Source organism: Fusarium poae, chromosome 2 (assembly GCF_019609905.1).
Source record: "Fusarium poae strain DAOMC 252244 chromosome 2, whole genome shotgun sequence".
NCBI lineage: Eukaryota > Fungi > Ascomycota > Sordariomycetes > Hypocreales > Nectriaceae > Fusarium > Fusarium poae.
Window position 1 is genome coordinate 1,522,275 of NC_058400.1, and position 13,052 is coordinate 1,535,326.

Consider the following 13,052-nt stretch of genomic DNA (forward strand, 5'->3'; position numbering starts at 1 on the left):
TAAACGCTGCCTGCTGCTGAATGACGTTGCCATTAAATCGTGGCTTACAAAGTCGCTGAAGAATCCTGGAAAACTTGTTGTCAAATGGCAGCTTTTGTAAGTTTTTATCTCTCAGGTCTATCCTTATCTACCTTTTTTACCCAAACATTCTATTTATTTATCTTCCTTTTGTTATATCTTTTGCTCGCGTGTCTTTATCCCCCAGACATCACTAAAAAGACGGGCAGCCGCTAAAAAGTGGCGCCCCATGACATAACTTACCCCATCTCCCTCCACTCCATGACCTTGTCTTGGTCTTACCTTTTTGCGACCCTCGACTTGACCCTCTGACGTCGCGACGCGGCAGTTCAGCTTAGTCCAGCTCAGAAAGGGTAAATTGCCCTGCAACATATCTCGATATACTCATAAACCAGCTCCATCATTAATACACCGCTTGTTTATTGACCGCAAACTTTCTTCCAGGATACCCCGTGGCTGTCGCATCTTGCACCGTCACCCATGTCTTCCCGCGACGATGCGTCTCACGGCGCATCACCTCCCTCCTACGAACCCTCATCTTCAACTACCGGCGCACCCCCGACCTACGCCAGCTTCTCCCCCGTGACACTCTCTTCGAATACTCCCTCCCGATCCTCACGACGATCGACTATTCTCGTCCACCAAAAGAGCCCCCTGCTCCTCGCTACTCCTCCTCAAATCACCCGCGCTCTCGCCTACAGCCACCCTTTCCTCCTTCCCTTGAATACACTTGCCGGACTCCTCACTTGGAGTACTGGAGATCCGTGGCAAAGTTTCCTATTATTGTGCTTCTTCTGGGCGGTTGTTTTGTATGGCGATGTAGTAATAACGTGGGCCGGTCCAGTCCTGGTCGGAGTGGCCCTCATTGCCGGCATGTACGGCCGGAGATACAGTCCCCTCAGTAGCAGTGGGTGGACTGAGTCCCGGGGTCAGAATGCTGGTACCAAGGGAGCAAACCAAACCAACGGCGAGAGCAGCCAACAGAACGGCAAAGCAAACGCCGGCGAGAAACAGTCGAAACATGTTAGAGGAAATTCCGAGGTCACCAACACTAAACATCAAAAGACACTAGACGAGATCGTCGAGACTCTTAAACAGCTTACAGGAAGATGTAATGTTCTCATGGAGCCTTTGCTCGACATGACGGATTTTCTAAGCACTCAAACAACCGCAATCAGTGCTACCACACGACCAGCGCTGACTGTCATCTTCATGCGACTGCTTATCATCACGCCCATATGGATTGCGCTTACTGTTCCGCCGTGGAGAGTCGTCACCACCAGACGTGTAATACTAGTGGCTGGAACTATCATTCTGACTTGGCATGCAAGGGTTCTCCGAGTATCGCGGGCCATTCTCTGGAGAAGCTCCACAGTTCGGAGACTTGCTGCCGGCATTACCGGTCTCCAATTTGACACTCCCGAACAACCCTTCCGAAAGGACTTGGCCCAAGCCTCAAAGAAGGGCACGGAACGTGTTGCCCAGCAAGGAGATTCAGAACTTACCAAGGCACTTGGGAAAGCGACAAATTTCCAAACCAACCGTAGGAACGTTACAGGAAAGACCGCAGGTGTTAAGTTCACATTCATCATATACGAGAACCAAAGACGATGGATCGGTTTGGGCTGGACTAACAATTTATTTGCATATGAACGAGCTGCATGGACAGATGACCACAACAACTCGGTGCCAGCCAAAGATGACTTTGAACTACCAGATGTATCAGACGGAAGCCAAATGGAGTGGAGATGGGTTCCTGGGAGTCGCTGGCGTGTTGATGGCGTATCTGATGAGAGTGGCCCAATAGACTATGATGGGAACGAAGGGAAGAACGGATGGATCTTTTATGATAACAAGGTAAGAAAGCACACTGGAGCTATGATATTCTGTTGCTAACATTTTCAGTGGCAACACGGCCAAAGAGGTTCAGATGGCTGGGGTCGATGGACCAGACGAAGAAAGTGGTACCGCGATGCGGAGCTCGTCGAAGTCGATCAGAAGCAAGACTCCAAGGAAGCTTCAAAAGACAAGGAATCTCCAGCAGTAACGAAACTACGATCTCAACCATACGCCAGTAACGAAGCAATGGTATCGACACGAAGCGCTGAGGCACAAGGAGAGGACACCAGTAACGATGACGCAAGCTCCAAAGCAGCAGACGATTCCTTGTCAGTACACTCGACATCCTCAAAATCTTTTCTTCGGTCGCCTTTTTTGCGAAAACGAGCCACTGACCGACCTGGAGCGGATAATAAGGAACGCACCAGACGAGATAGTAGAACCAGTAGGACGAGCAGCCTGTACAACGACGATGACGCCGACGCTTTAGGTGCGGAGCTGGCCTTGGAGATTCAGAAACAAGGTAGGCCTGGAGGACAATGGGGTATCGGCGACGAGGCACGAATGAGTCTTGAGTAACGGGGTACTTTGTACGGCGATGCTGCATATCGAGATTATAGGCGTTTGATGGGATGGGATTAAAGACGGGAATTGGTAACCCGTGGATAGTTTGTGGGATGGCGCATGGTTGATCGAATATTCTATGTGGGAATAAGGAACGAGGCTTATGATACCAACTACTTTAGTCAATCGAGAGCAAACAAAGAAATGTGTCCCCTTGCAGCCACTTGGATGATGGAGTCGCCCTCGGCAGTTTGATCCGATGTCGATACTTGATCTGGAACAAAGAACGATTTTGGTGACACTTGACGTTAGCGTTGTAAGGATACACAAGAGTTAAAAAAGGTTGTCACACTTGTTTTGGTTAATCAGGTTGTCATAGTGGATTGGTCGCGATGGTCCTTTTGAGGTTGTGCTGGTGTCGGTCGTCGCCAGTGCCTACCACTGTCAACTTTTGAACTCTTCATTATCCTCACCTCGTCACCTGTAATTCTTTTATTTCTTTTCTTCCGCATTTTAGATAAATATTCTTCTTCATTCACACTCTTTTTAATCCTCATCGTCCTTTACATCATGGAGCTTCCACTACCTCGAGACGCCGCCCGAACTCTTGGAAAGAAGAGAAGCAGTCGCTCAAACGCCCTCACTCTATCCCTCTCCCCCGAACGCGCTCAACATCAACATCACCCTCAACGAAGCATAACATCTCCCGCCAAACCCTCCTCTGCAACACGCTCAACGCATTCAAGCCTCTTCTCTCCAGACCTTTTACCTCGAAGCGCATCAACAGCTCCTCACCATCCCCAACATCACCGCAATGTCTCTATATCTCGTCCATCACCTAGTTCCATCGACTATGGCTCCATGCACTCCGAAGCACGAACAGAATCCGCCCTGACTATCCGTCCTCCCACAACCACCCTCGATAGAGGAGGATCGCCGCCCCTGACGCCGTTCCCGCCATGGGTCAGCGAGGAAGAAGACGAAGGCAATGAAGAGTGCGAGAACCGCACCTGGGAGAATTCTACGACAAAGAGGCATAGTTGCGATGGTGGACATGTGCCAGTGACGATACTGCGCGTCGAGGGGAAGTGGGTGGTCAGTTCTGTCATACATGGTCTCGTGCTTGCGTTACAGTTTGCTGTGACACTTGGTGTTTTTAGCGCTTTGATGTGGATTACCGTTTGGAAGGAGAATGAGCCTGGTAACGACTTTGACAATTGGTCAGTATACTTCTCTTCCTAAGATATCACCCCTTTCTAACATTTATAGGCTTTGGAAATTCGCGGACCCGAGTCTTGTCATCGTTCTCCTCCTCTGCGCAACAAGCCTCATCATCCACGAGATGAAACTACTGTCATCTGTAGCTCTTCTCTACATCGAATCTCTCATCCTCGTAGCTACCACTGTGGCGAGTTTCGTTCTCTGGACGCGGTGCTTCCAGGAGGAGAGCCGCAGTGTAAAGGGTGTGCTGATGGGAAGTAATGTGTTGATGTGGGGTCTTGCGTTCTTTGGATTCGTCAGAGCTGTTGTCATTTGGAAGGTTGATGCGAATGAAGGGGATGTTGATCAGGAGAGGGCGGTTATGTACGGGACGTTTGTTCCGTGGGATGAGAGACGGGAGTCTTTGTAGGATAGGACATCCCGTTTCTCTAGACAGCTATAGATCATGGAGGTCTGCCAGAGCTGGCCTATACGGCCATGAGTGATGCCTATAATACAAAGGGAATATTGGACGATGAAACAAGGAATGAAACACAGTTCTTTGACCTTTATCACTTTCGAGAAAGATGTCTGCGTGATCTGTTGATTATTGCAATGGTTGCCTTGAAATGATAAGCCATATTGGCGGACTCTTGTCAAGATACCTTTTGCATATCACGTTGTATCTTGTGTTCCAACTCAACAGGTCACAATATATTGCACATAGCCGAGACAATCGAGACCTATCCTCTGCACCTTTGTGGCCGCATACAGAACTTTCGGCTCTGAATTTCAACATAATCTCACAGAAACAGGGTATCAGAAGCCAGTGTTGATATTTCGCTTCTATACTCTAATGCGAGCGGTTGTTGAAACCGTGAACGGCACAGCAACCCTCCCAGGTTATCTTTTCTGTATAAGTGCTTGCGTTAAAATCGTCGTTGTAACTGAATCCGAGATGTCAGTTTGCCAGAAAACTTATATAAATTGGCTTGAGGCTGAAAGATTTGGCCCCCATGCCGGGATGAAGAACAAGGGTTCAAATAAGGCTCGGGTTCGTAGATGACCTGAGAGGGTGGTATAATAACCGGAGAGGTGCCCCCTTAGCGTAGTGAGAAGGTGCCCCTGCAAGCGTATTTAATGCGGGTCATTTTGAAGTCAACCCGGAAGGTGCTCCAAGGGCTTCTGATTGGATCGCCCCAAGTTCAAGTGGAGCACTGTCCGACTTGAAGTCTTCGTATAATAAGATAGATCTTGAAATAAACTTACTATCAGATTTAGATTCGCCTAGTCATCACATCAGTGATACATACATCACTGATATATCAGTATGACATTTAATCAGCTATTTTACCCAGTTCTGAGCCTCAGCAATGGAAGGTGCTTCGTGAAAACACGTGACGTTTATGAGCTGACCACCTTCCGGGTTGACTTCAAAATGACCCGCATTATATGCTTGCAGGGGCACCTTCTCACTACGCTAAGGGGGCACCTCTCCAGTTATCCTACAGAGTACAATACCACTCTAAGTTGACCTGAGAGGTGCCCCTGATAGCGCAAAAATAAGTGGGTATTCTGCCGCGAACATGAGATGTGATTGGAGAAGGTCAAGGGGAACGATACATCAAGAAAAGCTGAACTGAGAGCCCCCACTCCTTGAACCAATCGGTTAACATAACGCTGACCCACCACATCTCAGGTCAACAGTAAAATTACCCACTTATTATTACACTATCAGGGGCACCTCTCAGGTTAACTTTGGACCTACACATAAGGCTCTGGCTGACCCCGGAATTATTTTAAAGACTGGCCCATGGTTGGGATAAGATGTAAGAATTGGCCCCCAGATTCTTCCGGGGGTTCTCTTATACGACAAAATTAATGAGAAATCAGGCTCGCAATTGACCCACAGAAAGTACATCAGTTGTTGTAGATGAATATGTATTGTACATTTTTGAGGAATATTTCGGAATCAATGTCGTACTGCAAAGGAAAGCAACCTGAATAAAAATAGAAAGTAAGACCTACCAGCCCTGCTTGAATGGATTTGGAAGAGTTGCATAGAATGGATGTGGTGTTGCCTTATGAACAGACAGCCTGAAATTAAGCCAGTATGTAGTACTGTTCTTGACACATCATCAAGTCTTGATCAGAATAGTTTAATCGCCACTTGTTATTGTGCGATACTTAGATCAATGATTTATAGTCCCTGGGGTCTCGCAAAAGACGTGCCTTCATCATGGATCCAAAAGACCAGGCCTCGCCTGACTGCTGGGATAGGTAATTTAACTATAGTATAGATACCCGAGTCTTAACTGTAGTATCTTACACTTGCCAAAGGTGCAAAATGAACAAGAATGTTCCATCACTTAGTAAAAAGGCAAGGTGTATGAGGTCGCTATCCCGGTGTGTTGGCGAGACGCGGCCAGCCCCCAACACATTTCAGTGACAAAACATAACTGTAGACTGCTGCACGGTATGGCGACTAAGCAATTCCAAAGCACCTACACACCTACCTGTGAAGCTGATGGCGTGCCAGGTTTTGTAATGCCTGTACTGGTGTGGTCGTGAGTACGTAGACATACTGGAGTGGCACATGTGTGGTCTCCGTTACTTCTTCCCGGAGTGACGGGTAGGCCTGCTACTCTTATATATTACACTCCGCTCTCCCTTCCCACGTCATGGACTTAATCCCGTCCATTATCCTGCAGTGCATTTTAATCTTTCAGAAGAAAAACAACAATGACGATATTACCACAGAAGTACAACAGTAATTAGCTGTTGCGTTATTTCCAGCATGAGCTTCGCGCAGCCAACCAAAAAGTCATTCTCTTCAACGGCCGACTTCAGCAATCAGTCTTATGGGATGCCTTATTTCGTCGATGTTGATGTGCTGGCTATGAATGTAAGCGGTGTTACCAGGAAGCCGATAGCCTCTAAGCCTGAGGCAAGCAATCCCCGAAGTATCGCTCCCAACTACGAGCTAGAGGGTCCCAAGCCAAAGATAACTCAATAGAATACGTTACCCGCCATATCCAAGTGCATCGACCATGGTATTTCACATCGAGATTCAGTATATTATTACCTTTGCTAGCATTATCATTGCAGGGCCCACCACTTCATCCGCGAACACAAAGCTTGAAACCCAACCCAGCTGCATTCCTACAAAGCTTCCAGTTTCCTTCAATTCAACGCTTCAACATTGAATCAGAGAACCCCTCTCCTCAAACTGACAGAGTTCCAAGCACGGATTGCTTTGACTCCGAGGGTCAGAGGGATGTGAAAAGTCCACTTTGAAGAAGCATGCTTTCCATACTCAACTACAACAGGAGCCAATCGCGATTCATTTAACATGCTCTTTCTCCATCTGTGGAAGCGAACTTCCACGAGCGCGTCTTGGATTGCTGAGAGCAATACTACCATCAGCTCGTCCCGCAGGCCCCTGAGGCATTCGACGATATACAGGCCAGGTTCCAGAGAATTCAGGACGCCCTATCCTCTACGCCAAAAGTGATGTGGAATGTCCAAGAGCTCTTTAAGTACCTGACGAAAACCGTCACCAAGATACTTAAAACACAGTCTGTTTATGTGTATGTTGATGGCATCGACCACTCAGGAGAAGCGGTAGCCAAACTCGTCCAAGACCCCTCAAAACTTCTCGAAACGTCTCAACCAAACCCCTCAACCAAGAAGCCCAATGTGACACATGGGCTCAAGGTCATCTTTTCCAGTACAATCGTCCCTGCCAAAGAGCCGTTCCCACAATCATACATCAACGTGGATGAGAAGAATAGGCCAAGCCTGAAACAGTTCCTCGAGGAACAACTCTCTACTGCTGACTACATCAGTCAAATCTCGTTCTGTCAAAGTATGGCTCATTATTTATCTCTACACGCTTGATTATTCACCACATCAAGCCATTCCACCCTCCTCAGTCTATCGTTGGAGACCCAGTGCATACAACCTTTAACATGGAATCAGGAAGTCTTACTGGACAACAGCGAGTGCCGATTAGCCATAGAAGCAGTTGGGATATGTATACTGCACTTTCGGCAAGCTCCTCAGCCTCAGCACAGGCAACTCCAACCGAAGCAAAAAAGCCCATATATGCCGTATCCCGGCGCATCTCAGCAAGACCCTGGGGAAGATTCTTTGAAGCCTTTCCAGTCTTTCCAGCCAAATACATCCCCTGGAAGTCCTTTGAATACAATACTACAGCCCAGAAGTCTGCCTGGTGATAGATATTCCTTGTCGTCACATAGTTCCTACATTCATAGACAGACCTCGGCAGACCAAGTGACTCAGCAAGAAACTGCTCAGGGTTATCAACCATTCAGCGTGAACCCTCAAAAACCCAGCATGTTACCGTCTCAACCTCAGGCACCCGAAATTAAGCCCTTTGATTCATCGGTCAAACTCGTTTCTCTCCCGAGCATTGAACGCAAGCCTATCGGGGCTCAATCAGGTCAGCCAGAACAGCCAGTAACTGCCGCGCCTGTTAAGTCATCACCCCCTAACCATTTGCAAGCCTCTCAGTCTCCTGTCGGAATAGCACAAACAACGCATGAATAGTCGCAAGTTCAAAATGGTGTGGTTTCGCCGCTATCTATCATCCCCCAAGCAGCTCCAGGTAAACGATCAACTACGCCTGGTATATCTCAGAACTCGATCACAGCGCGGCATAGCACCCCAACTCACGATGTAGTTACATCTGCGAGACCCGTTCTGGCTCTGGCTCAGACGCCTCCTTCCAAAGCATCCCCATCATCAAAGCCTATTGCAGTTCAGAAGTCTACTTCGACTCAGAAGCCTGTTCTAGGCCAAACCCAACAGTCTCAGAAGCCTGTCCCATCTCAGCAGACCTTGGCGGCTCCAAAGTCGTCTACACAACAACCCGCAATAATTCAGAAACCTGTCACGACTCGACCTTCTTCACAGAAGCCCGCCACAGCCGAACAGCCTGATTCTATCGCCAAGCTTTCTCCGACCCAGAAGCCAGCTCCCACGTAACAGGTTACTCCAGACGAGAAGAAGCCTGACCCATCCGGTCCAGTAACGGCACCAGGAAAAACTACCTTGATTCACAAATCCGACTTACCTGTCCACATGAAGTCAACTCCGTCACCTGCTCATCCTTCCGAATACTTGTCGCAGGTCCAGTCTACTAGCGGGCAGCGGTCACTTGATACATATACACAGAGTCAAGATATAAAGCATACCAGCTTTGGGAATTCTTCTGGGGGCAAAGTTGCAGCAGTAGCGGGTAGTGGAGTTTTAGCCGGTGCCGCTGGGGATACTTCCTTTCCAACTATGTTCAGGAACATTATCAGTATAAGTCGAACTCCATCAACAATGAGGGTTTCAGCTTGGATAACGGACACTACCACCCTGTTACACCTACGACTTATACGAAAACCTACTACCAGGCACACCAGGAGAACCATCTGAGCACTCGGAAGAATATTCGGAAGCAGAAGAGTCTCAATATTGCGACAAGTCAGACGATAAGAGCGAAGACAATGATTCAATCTCTTTCATTGTAGAAGCTTCAGAAGCGGATCATTTTGACGATCAAGTTTTGTCAGATGATGACGATGACGATCCTTGATCTTGATGGAGTTGGTTCTGATAGGGATTAGATCGAAGATGACGTTGAGAGTTTGGACTTTGATCAAGAAGGATCAGACATCTCAGACGTCGCTACTGACTTTGCGGGTGACGACGACGTAGGCGATTTCATTAACGATATTATCAATGATCACGACGACGATGGTGATGTTTCAGACGAGGACACGAATCTTGGCGGTATGTAGGCAGAGTCAGGCAGTGGTCTTGATACCGACCCAGGTCAAGACGATTCTGATTCTGACGGAGTTAGGGGACAAGACGCCGATTCGGATGAAGAAATTGGCAACTACCCAAAGAATAATTTGTTGGTCCCGCTACGATGTCAACGAGTTGACAATATGCCAGTGAGAAAATTGAACAGATATATAAGTCTTGAGACTGGGACGCACAAGAGGAGAAAATAGCGTGTCATTTATGGGATCTGACTGGAATTTTGGGTTATTTATTCTTATACATTTGACACATTGACGTCAACTTCTCCGTTACTCTCCAGTTATGTTTATTTGCTGAGCATGAATTTCCTAATGATTTATACCGATTCATCATTTATTCCACACAAAGATTCCAAGTTACGACCACCACTGATACAGTATCACCCTATACGTGCGTGATGACTCACGCCGAACAAAGAGCTTCCCCAATGGAGGTAGGTTGAAGCTATCCCAGGCCGGCCACAAACACGCAAAATGTCCAGGACCAATGTTCATATGGCGGGAAGTTCACAGCACAAATACAGGTAGAATATATGATGCAACGACCAAATTATTTCGTCTGTTACTGAATTTCAATAGAGATTCCTGCGACCCCATAGTTAGTCTATCGATCCATACCGAGAGAGACTAACCCCCACGGGGCTATGAAGAAGTGGAATCGTGGTCCACTATCATGCACTCTCACAAGAACTAATGCCTCAACTACGATGAAGTCTATTTCTCATAATTATCCACCAAAATCATAAATACGCCCTTCGTTCTCATCTCATCTTATTGTTACTATCATCAATTACTCATAACTTCATCACAAAATGGCTACCCAGGAAGATATCCGCGTCAAAGTCATCACGAACCCAGATGACTTTGAAGGCTGTTTCAGAGCTCAAGCCAACGCCTTTGGCCATCAAACCAACGATGCAATCTGGATCGCTTTCAACCCAGGCTGGGATACACCCGAAGGCGCAAATGCTGGCGTTCAACGTCTAGTCAGCCGTTTCAACTCTGTTTCTAAAAACCGGGACGGAAAGCCAAACACTGTCTTTATTAAAGCTACCGTCAACGGCGCCATCGCCGGAATGGCAATCTGGCATCAGGCTTCTGTTGTCGAAGGCTGGGGCGATGCGCCTGGTGATATCACAAAGGGCACTTTTCTCGAGGATCTATACCCTGGGAATAAAACTGAACAGAAGTTCCTTGCACAGGCGGATAAATCGCTTTTTAAGCGTCGAGGCGAGATTATCAGGGAGAAAGCTACGGCTTCACCTCCGGCGGTCTTTGTTATGGATATTTGCGCTGTTGATCCCAAGTTCCAGAGAAGGGGTCTTGCGAGGAGGTTAGTTCAGTGGGGTTTGGATGAGGCTGTGGAAAGAGGCAATATCGAGTGTGTTACTGAGGGATCAAGTATGGGACGTTTGGTGTATATGCAGCAAGGCTTTAAAGCGGATGGTGAGGAAACGGTTTATGAGATGGATGATGAGTTCAAGGATAGGGAGATGCCGTCTAATCTTGTTCTAAGAACTGGCGGGCAATAGACATGTACAAATCTTTGTAAGTTGGTTCCAATTTGCGGCTCGTTAAGCTATCAACAACAATTTTATAGATCCCTTATAGGAGGTGGGACTTTACCTTCAACCCCTCGGGAATCTTCCAGTGGTTCTTAACACCACCCCAACTCTCCTCATTATATCCTTCTTGTACCTTCTGACACGTGCTCAATCCCCATTTCGTCACACCAACCATCAAACAACTCTCAAACATGAACGCACAACTTCCTCCTCCAACCTTGACAGGCTTGAGTTCTGCATTACGCGCACCCTCGTAGCTCTCGGCATCAGGACCGTGGCCGCTCATGACATTATGCAGACTAGCACCGCCAGGCACGAAACCTCCTGCGCCTCCCTTCTTCGCATCGTAGCCGCCTTGGATTAAGCCCATGAACTCGCTCATCGTGTTGCGGTGGTACCATGGTGGACGGAATGTATCTTCGCCGACGAGCCAGCGTGGAGGGAAGATAACAAAGTCTGCGACTGCTGTGCCGGGGGTGTTTGTCGGCGCTGAGAGAACGGTGAAGATGGAGGGGTCAGGGTGGTCGAAGGAGATACTGCCGATGGTGTTGAAGCGGCCAAGGTCGTACTTGTAAGGGTAATAGTTTCCATGCCATGCTACAACATCGAATGGTGTGTGCGCCTGCACCGTCTTGAAGAGGTTATTGTTGAACTTGACAGACACTGTATACTTGCTAGATCCATCCATGGCTGTCGCTCCAAAGTCCTCGCTGAAGCATGCAACAGGGGATTGGAAGTCTCGAGCGTTGGCTAGACCGTTGGAACCAATAGGGCCAAGCTCTGGAAGGTTGAAGTGGCCTTGGTATAGCTCAAGAGCGTAGCCTCGAGCTGGGCCGGAGGGAAGATGGACCTGATACTTGACACCTCGAGGAATGACGGCGATCTCCATAGGTCGAACGAGCAACCATCCAAATTCCGTACGGATATCAAGAGCGCCCTCTTGCGCAACGATGAGAAGATCACCATCGGCAGAGTAAAAAGCTGATTTCTCATCCATGCTCTTTCCTGCAGCGTAAATATACATACCCAAGCCCTCTTTCAGCGTAGGATCTCCCGCGCCGGCAACAAGTCTCAAACCAGTGACAAAGTCCAGGTCCTTGGCTTCATTATGATCAAAGGGATCCCATCGGAGCTGATTGGGGATATAGTGTAGTTTTCCATCCTCTGCGCCGTCGAGGGTCTTGTTGTCCTCGCTTGCAGCTTTTGTATCAGCTTGGTATGGGGGATGCGCGCAAGAGGGAAGGACTCTGTAGAGCCATGTTTGCTTGTTCTCATGTCGCGGGGCAGTGAATGCTGTTCCAGACAGCTTTTCTGCGTAGAGACCGTATGGTGGCTTCTGAGGAGAGTTATGGCCGATGGGCAATGCGCCCTCAACAGCTTCAGATCTGAAAGGATGTCAGTTGAGATTCATGAATGAGAGTTGACATGTGATACTCACTCTAAATGACAGTTGAAGCCATTCTGATAACGGTACTTCTCCTTGAGATCAAAGGTTGTGATGGGCATGATGACTGACTGAATGATATTGAGTTTTCAACTGAACAAGTTTGTGAGAGTGGGAATATGATGATTATAACTGTGTTTCGACGGCTTAAGCAAAAGCCCCCTTGTTTGAACGACGTATGACGCTCAGTAGCCGTGTAAGCCGGCGTTGAGAGCGTAATTCCGATTCCGCATGTCAATCATGTTGACGGCCCGACGTTAGCCGGAAATCATCGCGCTTTGATTCCGCTGAACTGAAAAGGCGAGGATGTTACAGGATGTTACCCTGAGGTTCCGTAACAGGCCATTTTATCGCATATGATCGGGAATCAACAAAGATTGATAACAAATCGCATTCTTATTGACTTCCTAAATTGAGTTGGTTAATAACAAATTGCTAACCCACGTAGTTCAAGGATTCAGGTACAAGTTTATCCAAGCTAACATCATTATCGCGGGGTAAGAGTGGTCATTGTGGGTCTGTGGGTGAACAGATGGGGTCGGAATCAACAGAACAATGACAAACACATGAGATATATGACAA

At 47.8% G+C, this 13,052-nt stretch overlaps 6 protein-coding genes across 6 annotated transcripts; 5 read left to right on the top strand and 1 right to left on the bottom strand.

The window, feature by feature from the left end:
• Positions 1–84: 84 nt before the first annotated feature.
• FPOAC1_004442 (uncharacterized protein) lies at positions 85–2,436 on the top strand (the record flags this gene model as incomplete). The annotated part of the gene is made up of 3 exons (XM_044848990.1): positions 85–96; positions 463–1,875; positions 1,924–2,436. 3 exons carry the CDS (start codon positions 85–87, stop codon positions 2,434–2,436), a joined length of 1,938 nt encoding a protein of 645 aa, XP_044707700.1.
• A 555-nt stretch (positions 2,437–2,991) lies between these two features.
• On the top strand, positions 2,992–4,051 carry FPOAC1_004443 (uncharacterized protein; the record flags this gene model as incomplete). Its single annotated transcript, XM_044848991.1, has 2 exons — positions 2,992–3,641; positions 3,691–4,051. 2 exons carry the CDS (start codon positions 2,992–2,994, stop codon positions 4,049–4,051), a joined length of 1,011 nt encoding a protein of 336 aa, XP_044707701.1.
• A 2,367-nt stretch (positions 4,052–6,418) lies between these two features.
• FPOAC1_004444 (uncharacterized protein) lies at positions 6,419–8,631 on the top strand (the record flags this gene model as incomplete). Its single annotated transcript, XM_044848992.1, has 4 exons — positions 6,419–6,526; positions 7,048–7,489; positions 7,913–8,103; positions 8,194–8,631. 4 exons carry the CDS (start codon positions 6,419–6,421, stop codon positions 8,629–8,631), a joined length of 1,179 nt encoding a protein of 392 aa, XP_044707702.1.
• A 300-nt stretch (positions 8,632–8,931) lies between these two features.
• FPOAC1_004445 (uncharacterized protein) lies at positions 8,932–9,434 on the top strand (the record flags this gene model as incomplete). The annotated part of the gene is made up of 3 exons (XM_044848993.1): positions 8,932–8,950; positions 9,057–9,196; positions 9,261–9,434. 3 exons carry the CDS (start codon positions 8,932–8,934, stop codon positions 9,432–9,434), a joined length of 333 nt encoding a protein of 110 aa, XP_044707703.1.
• An 839-nt stretch (positions 9,435–10,273) lies between these two features.
• On the top strand, positions 10,274–10,993 carry FPOAC1_004446 (uncharacterized protein; the record flags this gene model as incomplete). The annotated part of the gene is made up of 1 exon (XM_044848994.1): positions 10,274–10,993. The coding sequence occupies one exon, from the start codon at positions 10,274–10,276 to the stop codon at positions 10,991–10,993; it is 720 nt and encodes a 239-aa protein (XP_044707704.1).
• Positions 10,994–11,066: 73 nt separating this feature from the next.
• On the bottom strand, positions 11,067–12,532 carry FPOAC1_004447 (uncharacterized protein; the record flags this gene model as incomplete). The annotated part of the gene is made up of 2 exons (XM_044848995.1): positions 11,067–12,411; positions 12,465–12,532. 2 exons carry the CDS (start codon positions 12,530–12,532, stop codon positions 11,067–11,069), a joined length of 1,413 nt encoding a protein of 470 aa, XP_044707705.1.
• Positions 12,533–13,052: the final 520 nt, after the last annotated feature.